The sequence below is a fragment of the Oncorhynchus keta genome, chromosome 29 (genome assembly GCF_023373465.1).
Source record: "Oncorhynchus keta strain PuntledgeMale-10-30-2019 chromosome 29, Oket_V2, whole genome shotgun sequence".
NCBI classification, from domain to species: domain Eukaryota; kingdom Metazoa; phylum Chordata; class Actinopteri; order Salmoniformes; family Salmonidae; genus Oncorhynchus; species Oncorhynchus keta.
Genome location: NC_068449.1, coordinates 32,241,744 through 32,263,384, shown reverse-complemented (window position 1 = coordinate 32,263,384; position 21,641 = coordinate 32,241,744). Strand labels below are relative to the sequence as shown.

Below are 21,641 nucleotides of genomic sequence, written 5' to 3'. Positions count from 1 at the left end.
ACATAATCAGGGCTACAATACGATAGAAAGGAGTTAAAAGTGAGTAGAGGGGAATTGCACAGCCATGAAATCAAGTCTGATAAAACAAAGTGACCTAGCAAAAACCTTCCAACTATTTCAAGTGGACTCTGAGTTAAAAACGTGTCTTTTTAATTGAACGTTTTTAGACCCTACTTCTCTCGTCGGGCGTACTTTAGTTTTACTAGCCGCTACTGAGAAAAACAACAGCATTTGCAACGTTCATCTTTTAATAAGACTTTGTTAGCCTGCTGAACTAAAGCCTATAGGCAATTGTTCTGGTCTCAGGTAAGTTTCGACTACTTGTAATGTTAGTGTGGTTCACCAAAGCATCACCGTTACATATGGTCATGTAAGAGGACCCATGAGCACCAACGTGACCTTTATAGGACCATATCAAACTGAAGTCCTTAGGCATAAGTAATGGCTTTGATTTCTGGTCACACAGATGAAAAGGGGTCATGGAAAACATCGACCAGAAAAAGTTTTAAAAGGCATTAGAAATACATCAAATCACATTAATGTTGAAGACCTCTGCCAACAATACTGAACAAATATTTAAACGCTACATGTGTTGGTCTCCTGTTTCATGAGCTAAAATAAAAGATCTCAGAAATGTTCCATACAAAAACATGTCTCTCAGATTTTGTGCACAAATTTGTTTACATCCCTGTTAGTGAGCATCTCCTTTGCCAAGATAATCCATCCACCTTACAGGATTGGCATTTGAAGAAGATGATTAAACAGCAGGATCATTACATAGGTGCACCTTGTGCTGGGGAAATGAAAAGGCCACTCTAAAATGTACAGTTTTGTCACACAACACAATACACTCGATATGTATTGGGTAGCATTGCCTTTAAATTGTTGAACTTGGGTCAAATGATTCGGGTAGCCTTCCACAAGCTTCCTACATAAGTTGGGTGAATTTTGGCCCATTCCTCCTGACAGAGCTGCTGTAACTGAGTCAGGTTTGTAGGCCTACTTGCTCGCACATGCTTTTTCAGTGCTGCCCACAAATGTTCTATAGGATTGAGGTGAGGGCATTTTGATGGCCACACCAAAACCTCGACTTTGTTGTCCTTAAGCCATTTTGCCACAACTTTGGAAGTATGACCAGTATCCCTTCTTTCTTTTCTCTCCAAAACTCTTGAACGTGCCGTCCTTGGCCAGCTCTTCCGCTATCTCTCTCAGAATGACCTTCTTGATCCAAATCAGTCAGGTTTCAAGACTAGTCATTCAACTGAGACTGCTCTTCTCTGTATCACGGAGGCGCTCCGCACTGCTAAAGCTAACTCTCTCTCCTCTGCTCTCATCCTTCTAGACCTATCGGCTGCCTTCGATACTGTGAACCATCAGATCCTCCTCTCCACCCTCTCCGAGTTGGGCATCTCCGGTGCGGCCCACGCTTGGATTGCGTCCTACATGACAGGTCGCTCCTACCAGGTGGCGTGGCGAGAATCTGTCTCCTCACCACGCGCTCTCACCACTGGTGTCCCCCAGGGCTCTGTTCTAGGCCCTCTCCTATTCTCGCTTTTCACCAAGTCACTTGGCTCTATCATAACCTCACATGGTCTCTCCTATCATTGCTATGCAGACGACACACAATTAATCTTCTCCTTTCCCCTTCTGATGACCAGGTGGCGAATCGCATCTCTGCATGTCTGGCAGACATATCAGTGTGGATGACGGATCACCACCTCAAGCTGAACCTCGGCAAGACGGAGCTGCTCTTCCTCCCGGGAAGGACTGCCCGTTCCATGATCTCGCCATCACGGTTGACAACTCCATTGTGTCCTCCTCCCAGAGCGCTAAGAACCTTGGCGTGATCCTGGACAACACCCTGTCGTTCTCAACTAACATCAAGGCGGTGGCCCGTTCCTGTAGGTTCATGCTCTACAACATCCGCAGAGTACGACCCTGCCTCACACAGGAAGCGGCGCAGGTCCTAATCCAGGCACTTGTCATCTCCCGTCTGGATTACTGCAACTCGCTGTTGGCTGAGCTCCCTGCCTGTGCCATTAAACCCCTACAACTCATCCAGAACGCCGCAGCCCGTCTGGTGTTCAACCTTCCCAAGTTCTCTCACGTCACCCCGCTCCTCCGCTCTCTCCACTGGCTTCCAGTTGAAGCTTGCATCCGCTACAAGACCATGGTGCTTGCCTACGGAGCTGTGAGGGGAACGGCACCTCAGTACCTCCAGGCTCTGATCAGGCCCTACACCCAAACAAGGGCACTGCGTTCATCCACCTCTGGCCTGCTCGCCTCCCTACCACTGAGGAAGTACAGTTCCCGCTCAGCCCAGTCAAAACTGTTCGCTGCTCTGGCCCCCAATGGTGGAACAAACTCCTCACGACGCCAGGACAGCGGAGTCAATCACCACCTTCCGGAGACACCTGAAACCCCACCTCTTTAAGGAATACCTAGGATAGGATAAAGTAATCCTTCTCACCCCCCTTAAAAGATTTAGATGCACTATTGTAAAGTGGCTGTTCCACTGGATGTCATAAGGTGAATGCACCAATTTGTAAGTCGCTCTGGATAAGAGCGTCTGCTAAATGACTTAAATGTAAATGTAAATGTAATGTATGCTTGGGGTCATTGTCCATTTGGAAGACCCATTTGCGACCAAGCTTTAACTTCCTGACTGATGTCTTGAGATGTTGCTTCAATATATCCACATAATCTTCCTCCCTCATCTATTTTGTGAAGTGCACCAATCCCTCCTGCAGCAAAGCACTCCCACAACATGATGGTATGACGGCTGCGTGGTCCCATGGTGTTTATACTTTGCTACAATTGTTTTTACAGACGAACGTGGTACCTTCAGGAGTTTGGAAATTGCTCCCAAGGATGAACCAGACTTGGTTCTACATTTTTTTTCTGAGGTCTTGGCTGATTTCTTTTGATTTTCCCATGATGTCAAACAAAGAGACACTGAGTTTGAAGGTAGGCCTTGAAATACAGCCACAGGTACACCTCTAATTGACTCAAATGATGTCAATTAGCCTATCAGAAGCTTCTAAAGCCATGACGGAATTTTGTGGAATTTTCCAAGCTGTTTAAAGGCACAGTCAACTTAGTGTATGTAAACTTCTGACACACTGGAATTGTGATACAGTAAATTATAGGTGAAATAATCTGTCTGTAAACAATTGTTGGAAAAATTACTTGTGTCATGCACAAAGTAGATTTCCTAACCGACTTGCCAAAACTATAGTTTGTTGCCAAGAAATTTGTGGAGTGGTTGAAAAACGAGTTTTAATGACTACAACCTAAGTGTAAGTAAACATCTGACTTTAACTGTATTTAGTTTTGTGTGTTTCACAAGCAAGTGTGTGAAAACAGTCTGGACAACCCCTCCCTCTCTCTCTCTCTCTCTCTCTCTGCATCTCTCCCCCTCTTTTTTCTCTCTCTCCGGTTAATGTTTCCTCTCCTGGCTCTTACTGACACCTACCCATGATCCCCTTCTCTTTCCATTTACAGTAACCAGCATCCGCACCCACTGAGCACTGACCGACACTGGAGGTCCATGGATGTGGAAAAGTAGTTGAAATTTGGTCAGTCCGCCCTGGCCTTGTTTTGGCCCTAACATAGACATTCATGATTGGTGACCAGACCAAATCTGAACCAATCATAGATGTCTATATTTCCCAAGTTTGGACATCACAGTACAGTACAGTGAAGCACAGTAGAGTACAGAACAGTACATTACAGTAAAGTAATGTGATGAAAAGTAGAGTATAGATCAGTACAGTAGGCCTATAGTAGAGTAGAGTTCAGTACTGTATAGTAGAGAACACTAGAGTAGAGTACAGTCCTGTGCTGTACTGTACTTTACTCTACTGTTCTCTACTATGCTGTGAAATTCAAACAAAATCAAATCAAATGTTATTTGTCACATACAGTGGGGAGAACAATTATTTGATACACCTCCCGATTTTGCAGGTTTTCCTACTTACAAAGCATGTAGAGGTCTGTAATTGTTATCATAGGTACAGTGAGAGACAGAATCTAAAACAAAAATCCAGAAAATCACATTGTATGATTTTTAAGTAATTAATTAGCATTTTATTGCATGACATAAGTATTTGATCACCTACCAACCAGTAAGAATTCCGGCTCTCACAGACCTGTTAGTTTTTCATTAAGAAGCCCTCCTGTTCTCCACTCACCTGTATTAACGGCACCTGTTTGAACTCGTTACCTGTATAAAAGACACCTGTCCACACACTCAATCAAACAGACTCCAACCTCTCCACAATGGCCAAGACCAGAGGGCTGTGTAAGGGCATCAGATATAAAATTGTAGACCTGCACAAGGCTGGGATGGGTTCCAGGACAATAGGCAAGCAGCTTGGTGAGAAGGCAACAACTGTTGGCGCAATTATTAGAAAATGGAAGAAGTTCAAGATGACGGTCAATCACCCTCGGTCTGGGGCTCCATGCAAGATCTCACTTTGTGGGGCATCAATGATCATGAGGAAGGTGAGGGATCAGCCCAGAACTACACAGCAGGACCTGGTCAATGACCTGAAGAGAGCTGGGACCACAGTCTCAAAGAAAACCATTAGTAACACACTACGCCGTCATGGATTAAAATCCTGCAGGGCACGCAAGGTCCCCTTGCTCAAGCCAGCGCATGTCCAGGCCTGTCTGAAGTTTGCCAATGACCATCTGGATGATCCAGAGGAGGAATGGGAGAAGGTCATGTGGTCTGATGAGGCAAAAATATATATTTTTGGTCTAAACTCCACTCGCCGTGTTTGGAGGAAGAAGAAGGATGAGCATAACCCCAAGAACATCATCCCAACCGTGAAGCATGGAGGTGGAAACATCATTCTTTGGGGATGCTTTTCTGCAAAGGGGACAGGACGACTGCACCGTATTGAGGGGAGGATGGATGGGGCCATGTATCGCGAGATCTTGGCCAACAACCTCCTTCCCTCAGTAAGAGCATTGGAGATGGGCCGTGGCTGGGTCTTCCAGCATGACAACGACCTGAAACACATAGCCAGGGCAACTAAGGAGTGGCTCTGTAAGAAGCATCTCAAGGTCCTGGAGTGGCCTAGCCAGTCTCCAGACCTGAACCCAATAGAAAATCTTTGGAGGGAGCTGAAAGTCCGTATTGCCCAGAGACAGCACCGAAACCTGAAGGATCTGGAGAAGGTCTGTATGGAGGAGTGGGCCAAAATCCCTGCTGCAGTGTGTGCAAACCTGGTCAAGAACTACAGGAAACATATAATCTCTGTAATTGCAAACAAAGGTTTCTTTACCAAATATTAAGTTCTGCTTTTCTGATGTATCAAATACTTATGTCATGCAATAAAATGCAAATTAATTACTTAAAAATCATAAAATGTGATTTTCTGGATTGTTGTTTTAGATTCTGTCTCTCACAGTTGAAGTGTACCTATGATAAAAATTACAGACCTCTACATGCTTTGTAAGTAGGAAAACCTGCAAAATCGGCAGTGTATCAAATACTTGTTCGTCCCACTGTATATGTGTTTAGCAGATGTTATTGCGGGTGTAGCGAAATGCTTGTAAAAAATATATATACAGTATATTGAAATAAATATAGTTTCTGAGTAGTTCTAAAATAACAAAAAAAATGTACCTGGTGTTTTTGTGAGGCCAGATTTTTGATTTTGTGAGGCAAAATTCTCCCTCTGTACTTTGGCTCCAACAATAAGTGAGGAGGAAGTTGTGAGCCATCAAAGTATTTAAATCACTAATACAGTTTAATAATTTATCCGTGGAGCTGTGCTTTCTGATAACTTTGGTCAACTCTGAGTTCAACTCGGGATAACCGGACACACGAAAGTGGCTCACCTTTAGCCAGGTAACTGAAGAACTAACCTGTTCCAGGGCAGGCTAACTCACGGCTAACTCCACTTACCCTGAGTGATATGACTGAGTTGAGGACAAATTAAATCAGATTTCCTCCCTCTTGCAAAGATTACATCATCATCCCCTTCATTTGAGGAGAACTGATCAAATATTTTATGAATCAAATGTTTGTGTGTTAAAAAATAGTCATGTTAAAATATATCACATTACACATTTAGTAATGACAGAATGCATTTTAAACTTCATGGACAGTAACACTTTGGTATGACTCGATAGGAGTGGGAAAAGGGTGCTTGTGGTTGTGCATCGATAATCACACCAAAGCACATCAAAGTCTGCATTAATGATAAGTAATAAAATAAAGACATCACTTCTAAATGTCATATCATAGCCTGCTGAATTTGCGAGGTAACTTTTCATTCATTTTGATTTCGGCACCAATGAAAATGATCGATGTTTCAGCGTTGTCTCAATGAAGAGTTTGGCGTTTGACTAGCTATGTGCAACAAGAATGTACAGTTACAAGCCTGCTAGAGTTAGTGGCATGTGGACGAGCAATATCCACCATCGTAGTACGGACGAAGCCTGAGCTGGAATGTGACGCTAACTGAAGCTAGTTAGCTTTAGAAACCCTGAGTAGAGCTTGCTTCGTAGGATACCCCTCTGGTATGACAGCAACCCATGCTTTGTTTTTTATTTACCTGCCCCCTATTTCAAATGCATTTGTTTCACTAATCCAATGCAAGTCAATGGTACCTATATGAGCATTTTCACCCTTCATGTCCAAATCATCTAAAAGTATCTAAAAATGTATTGTGTAACTCAATTATGTTACTTTTAGATGATTTGCATGTGAAGCGTGACAATGTTAATATATTTCTGAACGGGGAAAAAAAATCCCCAAAATCATTGAGAAGACATTACATAGGATGAAGAAACAATACTCAAAGCCGCAGCTCCATACTACATGTCAAACATAGAGAACTGATACTGTATACTCATTGTTGGGGTGGGATTGGCATGGGGAGTGGGCGGTCCGTGGATGGCTTTTGACCACTTCTTTGGACTTACTCATTGTTAGTAAAAAGTTGTAAGGTACTATAATTATTGAAAATGACATGAATCCTATAAATTAAAATTATATTTCAACGAAATAATGCTTCCGGGAATGCTAATCTTATCTGTTTCTAACTATAGAAACGATTTCAGAACAATTTGAGATGGTGGGTGTCAACAACAATCAGTGGAAATTGTCCACCGACAACAACCATGAACAGTGGCATCGGGCACTAAAGCAAAATTGACGTGGCACTGAGGGCCACGTTCTAAATATGTGCATTAATTATGTCCGTGTAGGCCTAAACATGTTCAATGTACATCTTAAAGTGTGATTCAATTATATTTAAGGTTTATTTTGAATTGTAAACATTTTCAGCTAAAAGCTGAATTGCAGCATACATAGACCTACGCAAGTAAGCAAATAAATACATAAATATGAGATGTTGTATACAATACTACAGTTAAGCAGCATTAAGCAGTCTCACAAAGTAAGGCATAGGGCGGTTGTAGTATCTGTCAATCCGAGTAGGGGGGAAGTTTCAGTTTGTGACTGGATCGGGTAGATCTGTCACTGACATGGCCTCTCGTCGGAGGCAGCCATTTGTTGTAATTCTGGGAATTGGAAAGCTTCTGAGTAAAAGGATCTGCAGAGCTGGGTGCAGAGGGACTCCAAGGACTGCAAAAATGTAGGTGTCATTATCTTATCTTATCCAAGTATTGGTCATATTTAATTAGTTTTCATATCAGTTCTTTGTGGCTTTAGAGTTGAGAGCATGTGCACGTGTAGTGTTATGTGTGGAACTGTGTATGTGTTGGAACCCTGGATTCAAATGACATTCCTTTAAACAAGATTGCACTCCAATCAGCGGGGGACTCCCACTTCAAAATGTCACCAAGTAAAGCCCAGCACGGGGGCCTTCTCTCTATAACAACATCCTTAAGGAATGCTTTACTAGGAATATCTACAGAGCCACAGCTCCTTTGTGAGTGAGGTTGGCCAGGGGTTACTGCTACAAGCACGTAGCACGTATGACATTCAGTTAAAAGAGGGACAGATATAACCCAGACAGACAGACAAATGGACGGATGGACAGACAGGTTGGATAGGCTGACCCGGCGTTTCCACATAGTAGGAATCTATTTACTCCAGGTCTGTAACATGTAACACGTTACTGCTACTTCAGAAGCCAGGATGCCATTCAGTTAAGAGAATGACAGACAGGTGTTGTATGGTAGTAGGCTGCCCGGCATTTTCATGTTGGAATCCATTTATTCCAGGTCTAAGCCTGTAACATGCTGTTGGAGTTGTACCAGCAGACCGAGCTACAGGGCAGTTAATCTGGTTGGGTTTTTACCTCCAGTTCTCGCATTAAACTGAATAATCAATCGCAATTTCACAGAGAGTCCCTTGATCATATAGGAGGGCCCAGCATGTGCCTGTGGTCAGAGCCAAGGAGCCGGGGACAATCAGAGGAGAAGATTATTGGGGCTTAATATCTGTAAGTTACTCCACCAGGTCAACGTTATGGCATGGAGACGTATTATTCAAAGCGTCAGTTACAAATCTGGCCCAGTTGAAGACAAGGAAAGAGGAACACGAAGACAGAGCGAAAGAAGTAGAAGCCGCAGTAGCAGACTGCCGACCGAGGAAAATTTGAAATAGATTTGCCCAGTTGTAGACTACTGGTCCGTTCCACCAATTCGGTGCCTTTTGAGATGTCGAACTTGGTGAAAAGAACTTTGATTTCACCTCATTTTAACATTCTGTCATAAAGAGAACATGTTCAACTTTATAAAAAAACACCAGAAGAGCTAAAAGAACATGTATAAACACAAATAAGTGCTAGCAATTCATTATTTGTTTTTCCTTTTGCTTTTCTAGTACTTATCCCCTGTGGTTGTTAAATAAAGGTTAAGGGGTTAAATAAAGGTTAAATAGAGGTTAAATAAAAATGACTGTAGTAAATGCCTATTAAGTGCAAATAAAGTAACACAGTTGGCCGTAACAGGGTTGACGATTTTATCTTAAATTAGCCATAAACAGGGTTGACCTTATCACATGACCTTATCACTTATCACATGAAATAAATACTCATGTTTAGAAATGACTTTGTCAAAGCAACAAAATAACTTAGCTTTACAATGATGGTGAAAACCTTTTGGGGTTAAGTGGGTTCAAATCATCCTGTAAGTCACCAAGGGTGCACAGTCACATGTCAAAATGCTACATGTTACCAGTTCAGCAAATTATTTATTCATTTTTTTATTTTATTGGATTTATGAAATTCAACATGTGGTCTATATTAAAGGGCACTTTATTGAATATAACAGGTACACAATTTCTACTTAAAATATCAAAGGGACGCAAAAGGCACGACTACAGTCCGGCGAGATGCAGGTTAGGTGTGTAGGTACACAGTGGTAGATTGTGAGAGGGCGCGTTGGCAGAGAGCAGAGCACCTGAACTAAAACAGCAGATGGGAATCAGCATGCTCAACATCTGTCTGGAGGAATAGACACTAAACGCAGGTCTCTTCTCTGCTGCGGACGGACATTAAAAGATAGACGTGCGCTGTGCCTGTGCTCTGTTCGCAATTCCCTTGTCACCTGTGACTATTTAAAGTCGTGACTTTGGTGTGCAAACAAAGGCATTAAGTATTGTAAGTCAAGCCGCTGCTCAGTGATTGTGATGAATACAGAGAATGGTTATTTCCCAAAGGAAACCAGCAGGGAGAACAGAACAGTCATGCTCTTACAAATAGATAAAGGACAAGAGAGAGAGAGAGAGAGAGAGAGAGAGAGAGAGACCTTGTATTTAAACAATCGTACTTGGTAATTGAACTGTGCTCAAGGACAGGCACCTGAAAAATCTGCCCCGTCAGCAGACCTGTAGTGATTGCATCCCCTCCAGTATAGAGAAGTGAGGTGGGAGAGAGTGGATATTGCACAGCCATTCTCTTAAAACACACAACACAATTTCTGTGTGCCTGCCTGTGCCTTGTCATGGAATTTTCAGGGGGCAATAACAGGGTATGAGCTATATTAGCGAACTACTTACTGTATGTGTATAAGAATAGCTATGTTGGATAAATATCACTGAGTTCATTCATATGGGTGTTATAGTATTAGGCATAGATAAGCAGAGAGAATAGTTCTTAATAGTCTAATGGGCCAGTGGGAAAATGTGTCCACTTTATTTTGGCAAACATGGCTATGCCCGCATAGGATAACAATGCCCTAATCCACAGGCACCAGTGGTCACTGAATAGTTTGATGAGAATGATAACCATGTAAACCATCTGCCATGGCCGTCTCAGTCACCAGATCTCAACCCAAATGAACACTTACGGGAGATTCTGGAGCGGCGCCCGACCGTTTTCAACCACCATCAACCGAATGATGGAATTCCTCGTGAAAGAATGGTGTCGGTTTCCTCCAATCGAGTTCCAGACACTTGTAGAATCTATGCCAAGATGCATTGAATCTGTTCTGGCTTGTGGTGCCTCAGCACCTTATTAAGACACTTTGTGTCGGTGTTTCCTTCAGTTTGGCAGTTACCTGTATTTGTTTTAGGGAAATTGGTCATACTGGGAAATAATACAAGCCCAAGAGATCGAATCTGGTAACGTATTGGTTTTATAGTTCTCACCTATAATAGTCTGCTGTTTAGCAATGCTCAGCATGCTAAGATGAAAGGAGTTCTCTGTCATTTGTTGAGTTGTCCCAGCAAGTTAGCACAAAGATTTAGGTAAAGACAAATGATCTCTTTTAATCAAAAAGGTGATTAAAAGCTCTTCTGTCCCTGACATCATGATCTTAAAAGTGCACTCTTAACCTTCAACCTTCTAAGTTATTTAATGAAATACTATATGTTACCTCCTTTTGTAGCCATAAGTTCAGTGAATGGTTGACAAATGTAATAAAAATTCTGCAATTGGTAATTAGAAAAAATCTAGCCTTTTAGCAACTGGATTAATGCTGGTGCCCCCGACAACCCTCAACAGCCACTAACCAATACATTTTTCAGTAGGCCCTATACTACAATACATAAATAGTGTAACTGTGCACCATATATAAAGACTGTAAACCTAAGGCTTTAATACTTCACCAGTTTTGTAAGTTGATGCCCTCATCATTAGACAGTTTGTTATAATGTTATGTTGGAATGCAGTGTATTTGACAGGATTCAATACACAGATTGTATATTTAACAATATGACATAATCTTGTATATCATTATTATATAATGTTTGAAAATAAAATAGAGAAATTAGGGATGCAAATACCGATCAAAAACAGATATATAAATAGTGTTTTAGGCAACAACAACAAAAATGTTTCGCTAATATTTTACAAAGACTATATATTTTGCAAACCTGGCTAAATTAGTTGTGTTATCTGCATAACTATAGTAATTTTTGTATTATCATTAGGCATATTCCACATTTTATTGGAAGATTTGTGGCAATGTCAGACCAATCCAATTAAAACCAATGGAGCTGGTTGGCAGCCATATTGGAAAATGTGTACCCTATATCAGCAATACCTATGCATCATTGTTTAGACTTTTACTAGCTTTATGTAAAATTTGGGACACTCAATAATGAAGGAATTTTGCAAAAATGGGTTACCTGTACCTCTGCTGGATGTAATGCATTCCTAAGGGATTTTATATAGGCTGCAATGTACTAGGCAGATTTCACATCACATTTCTTGATGTTAACACAATTTATAGAATCATATTGCATATTATTTTAACCTTTTACTGCAGTGGGCTAAATCAGGGTCACGCAGATTGTTTCTTGGTAGTCTTAAACAAATCTACTACCCAAGTATGCACCTCACACACATGGTTCTGGGCTTAAAAAGAGAAGACACCTGTACCATGTCAGATATAGAGTTGAAATGCATTACATTTTGAGTTTGCATCCCAATATTACATTTTGTATACATCACAGAAGACAAAAACCGCTTGACATAGAAACACCAGATTTTCAGGCTGTTTAAAAAAATATATGTTTATGAATTATGAAATTTTGAAAATGATTAAAATTCCACCCATGAGGCCACTAGTCATTTGAATGCAGGAAAATGATTTAATCAATAGACATCAGTGAATGCTTCTGAAAGATTTTCTAAGCGCTTCAATGTAATATTTTTGAAATGGCAAAAGAAATCTGCAATTCTGACTTCTTGTTTTGAATATTTTTTTAAATCTAATTGAATTAGTCACATGCACCGAATACAACAGGTATTACAGCTTAAGAGCCCCTAACTAACAATACAGTACTGTACACAATACAATACTAAAAATACAGATAAGAATAAGAAATAAAAGTAACAAGTAATTAAAGAGCTGCAGTAAAATAACAATAGCAACACTACATACAGGGGGGTACTGGTAAAAAGTCAATGTGTGGGGGCACCGGTTAGTTGAGGTAATAAATACATGGAGGTAGAGTTATTAAAGTGACTATGCATAGAAGCTTCCCCATCAGCAGACCTATTCTGCTAATATTTACCTAAATAAATATAACTGACATACCTGGGCCATTATTTTGGAATTTATTGATTGTAACACACAATTTAAGCCATTATTGGTGTTATTACACCAATGATTTATTCAGTTATGGCCATGCTCAATAAATTCAGTTCCTCCCCATCTTAATCAATGGCGGCCATCTTGAAAATAGTCTGCTGGGACTGAATATAGACTAAATCTATGGTGACTGAATTTCGCTGAAATAAAATAACTTTCCCAATGGTTAACCTTGTTCTGTGTGAAATTTGGTGCAGTTGTCATCTAGGGTACCATGTGATAACAGAGCACATCACAATAATAATGTCCATTCTGGCTCGATATAACCCAAAATGCTTACATGTATGACCTTTGACCCCCCCAAGGTGGGCCCCAAGAGATGTAATTATCATTCCAATTGTTTCATACCTTAATATGTGTTATATTATGAAGTTAATAACATACCAAATTGCCTAAGTTTGAGAAGATTGCTCCCTTATACTACAAAACGAAATGTCATAACCTCAATCCTGTTGGCCGAACTAACCGCATAGGGATCATAACATATAATGCAGTGCTAACCACATTTAGCTACCTCTGATACGTGGGTATCATACCAAAATATAACCCACAGACATAAACCTTAATGAAAATCATCATTAGACTTTGCCACCCCAAAGTGGACAAATATGTGAAATTTGGCCTGCTGGCTCATGGTCACTATAACAGGTGTTTCTCTATGAGCCCACCACTACCACTTAAAGTACACATGACACAGTCTAAAGATGATACAAATGCCAGCCAGTCAGTCAACCAGCCACGCCTGGAAAGTACACAACAGCAAAAACGTACGATCAAGTAGTGTGTGGTGAGCAGCGTCATGACGTGAGTAATAAAACACACGTCTCTCTGTAAGACAAGCCCTGCTTGTGCTTTAATGCAGCAGCTCCAACCCGTTGGCTGCACCATTACACCTTTTTACCCAGGATGCATCTTCTTTACGCATCTCTCGCTCTCTACTCTGACCTTCACAGTAACCATGCAGTTACACACACACACACACACACACACACACACACACACACACACACACACACACACACACACACACAGAGGAAAGAGGGAGAACAACGGTAATCAACAGTGCCGGGGACCATATGTGTGCAGCCAGAAAGAGACACACACCAGAAAGCAGAAATCAATCCTAATTGTGATAAATAAACAGAGTTATACTCTGTTCTCTAACTATTCAATATCCAATCGATAGGATTGGATAGTGTGTTCTCTGTACCATGGTTTTACAGCAACACACCCAATCTAGTGCACTATCGCCATCGTTATGAAAACAACCAATAAGGAGGGCTGTGGCTGTGATGTGAAAGGGATATATTTTTTATAAGGTCCATAACAAACATTGTTTTCTGATAATAATGCATTGGTGTTCATTTCTGGCATGACTGTTTCCTTGAACATTTGCTTTGGTACAATGCTCTCCCTCACACAAAAAAAGGCAATTTCATCTAACATGTTTCTACTATTTCAGTTGACATGGAAATGGTTTAAAAGACGAGTAGAAACATGTTTTACAATAAACCCATATGTACATTGCTGCCTGGTTCAAGTCGTGTATGACAAGTGAAAATTACAGTAAGGCCTACCTCTATCATTGTAAACAATAATTATGTACTGAAACAATTTCATTTCCTTGTGTGTTCTAACAAATATTGACATATTTTGACATTGAAAAGCAGAGGGTAAAATAATGCAATGCTTTAATATTTGAGACCACTAGCAAAAAAATGCTTGGCTCCCTCTGTTATTCCATCAAAATAAAAGTAAAATGTGGCATCATTTTCAACTAAACATAGCCGAATGCTTTGCCTACAGCAACTACACCATCACATTGCTCCCCTCTCCATTCTCCAGACTATAGCAATCATAGTTATACTCATTCTTAATTATGTTTTATAAATCTTCTGAAGTGAACAGAATAGGAAATAGGACAATTTAGCACTTTTGTTTGCCCAAAGGGAGGGAAATGGTTTGTGAAAGAATGCCAACTTTGCGGTTAGTTACTCTGTTGTGTGAACTCAAGCCAACACTGTCTCTCTCTCTCTCTCTCTATCCCTCTATCTCTCTCTCTCTCTCTCTCTCTCTATCCCTCTATCTCTCTCTCCCTTTCTCTCTCTCTCTCTCTCTCTCTCTCTCTCTCTCTCTCTCTCTCTTTAAATTTTAACACTTAATCCAGCCAGCAGAGTTGTTTGCCCTAGTCAGGATGGCATTAGTCAGATTACACCACCTTGAGGACAGCAACAACTATAAACAGCCCCCCCCCCCCTCACACACACACACACACTCTGGCAAACATCAGGATGCTATTAAGAGGGGCATTAAATGAAATATATTCACCTAGTCCTTCATCAGAATTCTCAGACCCAAGTGTTATTAAGTTCAACTCTCAAGTGGAGCAGAATAACAGATCAGAGTCTGATTTACCTCTGCAGACTGGCAATAGGAGACAGGTGATAAAGAAAGCACTCATGCACAGGCTATGAAGTTTCCCCCCTCAAAATTAATTCCATCTTCAAGATTCCTATCTCCCAGATATAGCCCAGAATGGCACACAAATATGCTCCTGTCAGAGAGATTACTAGAGACTGACTTAGCATAAACATTCCCTGCTGCTGCTGGCTGGATGCTGCTGCTGCAATTGTAAATGTACTGAATGAAATGGTGAATTAGTGAAATAGCAGGGTGCACTCAGACCAGGAAGAGAGTAAATGTTTAATTAGGGTTATTAACAATATGTGTATAGAATAATAGTCATTCACAATAGCAAGTAGGCCTATTGACAATAATGGTCCATCTCAAGTTTTCGCTATATTTGCTTTTCCTCACATACCCATAAAAATGTACCTGCTTAAGCTTATAGTTCTTGAATGACAGCTAACCTTCTTTTCTTTTTAGAGAAGAATTTACAGCAATGTATCGTTAAAATGCAGCACAATCATGTGTTAGATACAATGTGTCCTACCTAACAAGTTACACCCCGGCAAACATTGATACATTGTAACCCCTTGGTTCAGTTCAATAAAAGCACCCGCAGTGTATTCAATAACACACAAGCACCTTCAGAAAGTATTCACACCCCTTTACTTTTTCCACATTTTGTTGTGTTACAGCCTGAATTTAAAGTTGATACAATTTAGATTGTGTGTCACTGGCCTACACACAATACCCCATGATGTCAAAGTGAAATAATGTACCAAAAAAAGTCATTTTAATTACAAAGGAAAAGCTGAAATGTCTTGAGTCTATAACTATTTTTATTTTTTTTAAGAATGGCTGTGATAGGAAAAAACTGAGGATGGATCAACAACATTGTAGTTACTCCACAGTACTAACCTAAATGACAGTGAAAAGATGGAAGACTGCAAATAATAATAATATTTCAAAACATGCATCCTGTTTGCAATAAGGCACTAAAGTGAAAAACATTTAAACATTTAGCTAAGAAATTAACTTTAAATCCGGAATACAAAGTGTTATGTATCACTGACTACCACTCATCATATTTTCAAGCATGGTGGTGGTGGCTGGATCATGTTATGGGTAGCTTGTCATTGGCAAGAACTAGGGAGTTTTTTAGGATGAAAAGAAACATAATATAGCTAAACACAGGCAAAATTCCAGAGGAGAACCTGGTTCAATCTGCTTTCCAACAGACACTGGGAGACAAATTCCCTTTTCAGCAGGACAATAACCTAAAACACAAGGCCAAATATACACTGGGGTTGCTTACCAAGACGACGTTGAATGTTCCTGAGAGGCCTAGTTACAGTTTTGACTTAAATCGGCTTGAAGAATCTATGGCAAGACTTGAAAATGGCTGTCTAACAATGATCAACAACCAACTTGATAGAACTTCAAGAATTTTAAAAAGAATAATGTGCGAATATTGTACAACCCAGGTGTGCAAAGCTCTTAGAGACTTACCCAGAAAGACTCACAGCTGTAATGGCTGAATACAGGTGATTCTAACATGTGGTGTGAATACTTAAGTAAATTAGATATTTCAGTATTTGCTTAAATTTATAAATGCATGTTTTCACTTTGTCCTTAATGGGATATTGTGTGTAGATGGGGATTTTTTAACATTTTTTAAATCCATTTTATATTCAGGCTGTAACACAACAAAATGTGGAATAAGTCAGGGCGATGAATACTTCATGAATGGATTAAAACTGTCTGCTATGAAATTGTCAGTGTTTGTAATAAACTCTGATCCTAAAGCCTATTTCTAACTTGTTCATGTAGTGGTGGTGGTGGTGGGGGGGCTATATCATAATTATTGTTTATATTATTTGTGAAAATACAACTCATTGCTGCCTTCAAGAGCCACTTTAAACTACAGATAGTAACATACCATTATTCATTTCAATCTAATCACCTGCTTGTTTTTCAAAACATGCAAATGAGCTATAATACAATTTGACTGTCGCAGCCACAGTGTTGTCCTTAACTACAAGTCTACTAGAACCATTACCAGAGGGTGATTTCTGATCTGACAACACAGAGTAATCCATGTGCTACATTTAAAGTTCCTCAACAGCTGGTTACTGGTGTATGCTAATTTCGCTCTCACATAAGCTTCAGACTGACTGAGGTTCCGCTGCAAAACAGCATGCAGAGAATCACCACTACCGCACACAGAACAGCACAGCCTGGCCTAGCAAGCAGCTTTTCCATCTACACAGAAACAAACAGCGGCATTGTCATCGATGAATGAATATGTTTACGACAGTTAACAACCTTGCTTAGCACATAAACAATGCGAAAGTGCCTGCATTGCTGGCCAGCACTAGCTGTTCTGTAGTCGCCTATAACATACGCCTTCTCAGTCTATACCTGTTACCCGAACGCCAAGGTCCCCAATTATCAGATGCACTCCTGCTGAAAAGGGCAACATCGAAACTTCTGACATCTCCACTCAAAATTGCATAGCATCTAGTCATAAGCGTCAACGTTTTCATATAGAAAAAGAACAATCCAAGCGTTACCGTTCTCTTCTTGTAGGGTCTTGCTGAATGCTAGGTTTGGTGGGCGCCATCTTCCTGCAATTATTTGATTTCTTACTTTTTTTTCTTCAGATTTATTTTGACATAAAGCCGTGCCGTCTGACAGCAATGCGTCATGTAGACTAGGTGTATTTAAATAAAGCCATAGCGCTGATGTGGACCAGCCGTGCCCCTGTCTCCGTGTATTGGCGTTCATGAGCGTGAAAAACGGAGCAAAAAAAACCGAGATCGAGCTCCAAAGGCATGCCAAGAAAAGTGAGTGGAAACCGGGGGATGCTTCTCAAATCCAGCTGCTCTCCTGATATATGGAGCTCGGGTTGTATAACAGTGGAATTGCTACACTATAAACGGGAACATCGTAGCCTATCTTTACATTTTTCCGCAAGAGCCTCTTGTCTTCGTTGCTTCGTAAAGGATTTTTCTGAGTCTGTTTGTCTGTGCATTTTACAGCTTTTCCTGGCTCGCTCTATGTGAAAAGGGACACATCTTCTCTCCAGCCGGCGCAACAACGCCACTCAGTTGTAGTTGGAAACAGTTTTTTTTTTGCGTTATACAGGTTGCAATACGCAAATTCCCTTGGAATTGCTTTTTGTTCTGCAATTGGAAGTATCTATACATTTTTGCATTATGACGTTTTCTCACTAAATGAACTGTTTCTGATCATCTTAATAGTTTTTTTTGCAGATTTTGGACGTGACTATATATCACTAACAACATCAAGATTCATAATTTAAATAAAAATATATCCACCTACATACGGTTGTATCTCTGTTTTAAGTAGGCCTATTATTTCATTTATCTGGCTGTGATTGACTTTTGTAGTCTGATCTAAAAAAGCAAGCTATTTTAGTGTAATATAACATAGCCTATGAATCACCCATGCATTAGCCTAATTGTTAAAGCTTTTGCATTTAAATGAATTATCATTCGAGTGTCACATCAGATAAACAAGAATGATGGAGTTGAAAACTAGTCTTCAATCAATGACTGGTCAAGGTCACTGACCGGTCATATGCTCTAAATTATTGTGCAACTTTATTTGTTTGTAAAATGTGTTTACCAGATGCCAAATAAAAACTTCAAGAAGGTAATATTCTGATATAGAGTAAAAGTCCTAGAATTATCCCAAAACGTCCTGATGTAGCGTTGCAAATATAGACAAAGTGTGGATTTTAATTGTGTTAACTTTTTCTTGTTTTGTTAAATACTTTTATAGTTTTTTTAGTTAAAAGAAAAATCTCTGCTCTTTCAGATTTCATCTGTAATACAGCTAACCATACCAAAATGGTTGTTTTGAAAGTATAGCCTATACAAGCTATTTTGTTATATTGGCTAAAATATAATCAAAGAATTGTAATTGCTTTAGAAAAAGCGCCATGGATTATTGGACTCAGCCAATTTCTTGAAAAATGTATATTTGAACAGGTTAGCATGTCATTGTTTGCCATTCAAATGTTCTCTTTCAGACAGCTGATGTGGCCTGTAGCTATAGGCTAATCTATAGGCCTATTTGTTTTACTTGAAACAATATAAGCTGCCCAACATGTTTAATAAAATATAATGAGTCATTCTAAAATACTTGTGATTTTAACTGTGGGTTGTAAAAGCTTTTAATCATGAATACCATAGTTTCTAATTCAGGCCTGTAATGTCAATGTGGTAACTTTTGCCAGCCATTAAGTCTCTGTATTTACACTCTGTTGTGGTTTTGGTATGTTCTGAGAAACTAGCATAGGCCTATATAACATATACCTACCTTAATTACCTTTGATATGTGTTTACAGCCTTACACGATCAAGTAGCATGTAAAGCATTCAGTGTAGGCGATATATTACCCTAATTATTGATTGTAAAATAGTCTATTGAATGATTGCTCAGAATATGGGCATTTTCATGATCGTTGTCTTAATAAAGGTCTCATGGATAGCCTAGTTTAAATCTTTCAGAATAAGTTGATTGTCAAGCCAAGTGTTGTTTTATGCATGACATTGAACATGCAACTTCATGTAAAGTGACTTACTACATTTGCAGGTTGTAGCCAATTGAACTATTGTTGTTATCCATGTGGCCTATATTGCATAGGCTAAATGGCATAATGTGAAACTTGATAATGCCTTATGTTATACATGTGGTAGGCCTGCCCATGACCATTAAACAACCCAAACTGTTCAGTGACTTATAACATATCTATAAGACTAGTATTGTGCCGGTGTCTGAATTAAAGAATTTGTGAAATAAAACAATACAAAATACATCTCCCCAGTGGTCAGGTCAACATACCTTTGTTGATAGGACGTGATCCCCTGGACGTTCTGCGGGTTCCCGTTAGTGGTACCGGGGATTCTCCCCACCGCAGGACCTGATGGCATTCCCCCGGCTCCTCCACCTGCCGCCGTCACCTGAACGCTGAAATCCGGGAAGATCCTGATCATCCCTGCTCTGGTAGATTGAACACGCACTGAGTCTATGAAGATTTTTCAAAGAATATCAGCAGTCTTCCCTCCAGCCAAACAAGTCACACCACAATCCCATGAGTGATGGTCACCAGCTCATCGGCCATTCTATGTCTGGATTTCTCTCTGTATCAGCGACGAGACAACTGCAGCTTTCAGGAGGTTAGCAATGACATTGATGCCGGTGGTGTGTGGGGCAGGAAACGCGTCCTCTACGCAGGGATGTGTAGGTTGGAGACCGTGGAAAGATAAATGAATATTGTTATTTATCTTTATCTAGATATAATGACAAAATGTTGATGATGTTTTGCCAAATAGGCTACTGCAACTATCGCGCGTAATTCTAGCGTAAAATGTTGAAAAGTCAAGCCTTATATTTATGATCTATTCAGCAATTAGATGTATCCATTCGGTTTAGCATTTCCTATATGTAAAATTGAAACATTGATTAGAGTTATTGATATCTGGCGATCTAGAAGTTGAAATATAAGAAGTGACAGCCGGTCAGGAAGTTTTAGGCTACCTACAAAGTTAACAGGAGAACAAAATGACAGGCGCTTCTTCGGGAACCGAAGCTCACCAATAAAAAGCTCACCAATAAGGTTATTTTGAATGTACTGAAGTTTTATCTCTGTAAGATAATCCAATTGAATACTGGTTGTTAAGATATTAGAAAAATAAAGGTCTTAAAGCCACAATCGCGGACCTGTTTCCATTCTCGGTGCGCACAGCATCTTTTTCCAAAATTCCAATCCAATTGTTATTATTACGAACAAAACAATGCAAGTTAACGTTTTGAAATTGATTACGTGTTAGACTTACACCATAGACACAACAAAAGTTAGCAATAGTTCGCTGACCAAATCGTTAAACCTAGATTATAATGAGAGGATTGCAAAAAATGATCTTATGCCCTACCACTATTGTCGGCACACTCGTCACTTCCAAAGTGGACCGATGCTATTTGTAAGGATGCCGAGATGTGATGATAGGCCAGTATGCAAAAAAAATCGCTCAAAAAAACTTCCAAATAACGCTGACGCGTTCAGTTTTTCTCCAACAATTGAAGTGTGATATTTTCTTATCTTTCTTTGAAGGACTGAACCCCCCTCTCCTCTTGACTGACTGGTGCTCTATCTATCTGTATGTGCTGTTGTTTTTGTGAGGTGTCTCCGGTACAGGTTTCCTCAACTTGCTATGCCCTAATGTGCATCGGATAATTTGTAAATAAGCGTGTTGCTGTCTGTGTGAATTTTCCCATAGACTGTGTTGTTGTGTGATCTGGTAGTGTGCAGCAATGCCATTCCTAGCGCGTGTGAGCTGATGAACTTGGCCTCAGCAGCTGCTGATGCCTCGCGCAAGCGATGCCTGAGCGCGCCGCCCCATTCCAGCCAATCAAAGACCATGACAGGAACGCGCAAAGGATGCTGCAGCAGCGGTAACCCATTGCAGCCCGGGAGACGGGTAAATTCGATTCCGCTGAAACTATAACCATTCATTACGCGGGTAAAGCACAAATTAACATACCACCAAACCATCTCACACCAAGACAGTGCAAGTGTTTGACATATACAGTACAGCCAGTACAAACTAGATACAATTAAACAAAGAACAGGTAAAACAGATGAAGAGTAGTACTTCATAATTTTATACAGACAAGTTG

At 40.2% G+C, this 21,641-nt stretch overlaps 1 protein-coding gene across 7 annotated transcripts in view; it reads right to left on the bottom strand.

Moving 5' to 3' along the window:
- Positions 1–21,284, bottom strand: part of LOC118362194 (neuronal PAS domain-containing protein 3) — a 410,864-nt gene extending 389,580 nt beyond the window's left edge. For 3 of the 7 annotated variants that reach the window (XM_052486439.1, XM_052486441.1, XM_052486442.1), the window contains exons 1-2: positions 20,897–21,284; positions 19,806–20,190 (exon numbers count right to left, since the gene is read on the bottom strand). In XM_052486439.1, the coding sequence (XP_052342399.1) occupies positions 19,806–19,957 (152 nt within the window). In that variant the 5' untranslated portion in view covers positions 19,958–20,190; positions 20,897–21,284. Of the gene's footprint in view, positions 1–17,507; positions 18,015–19,805 lie in introns of those variants that run through there. The other 4 variants (XM_052486443.1, XM_052486444.1, XM_052486445.1 and 1 more) reach the window with 2 other exon arrangements.
- Between the last annotated feature and the right edge of the window lie 357 nt (positions 21,285–21,641).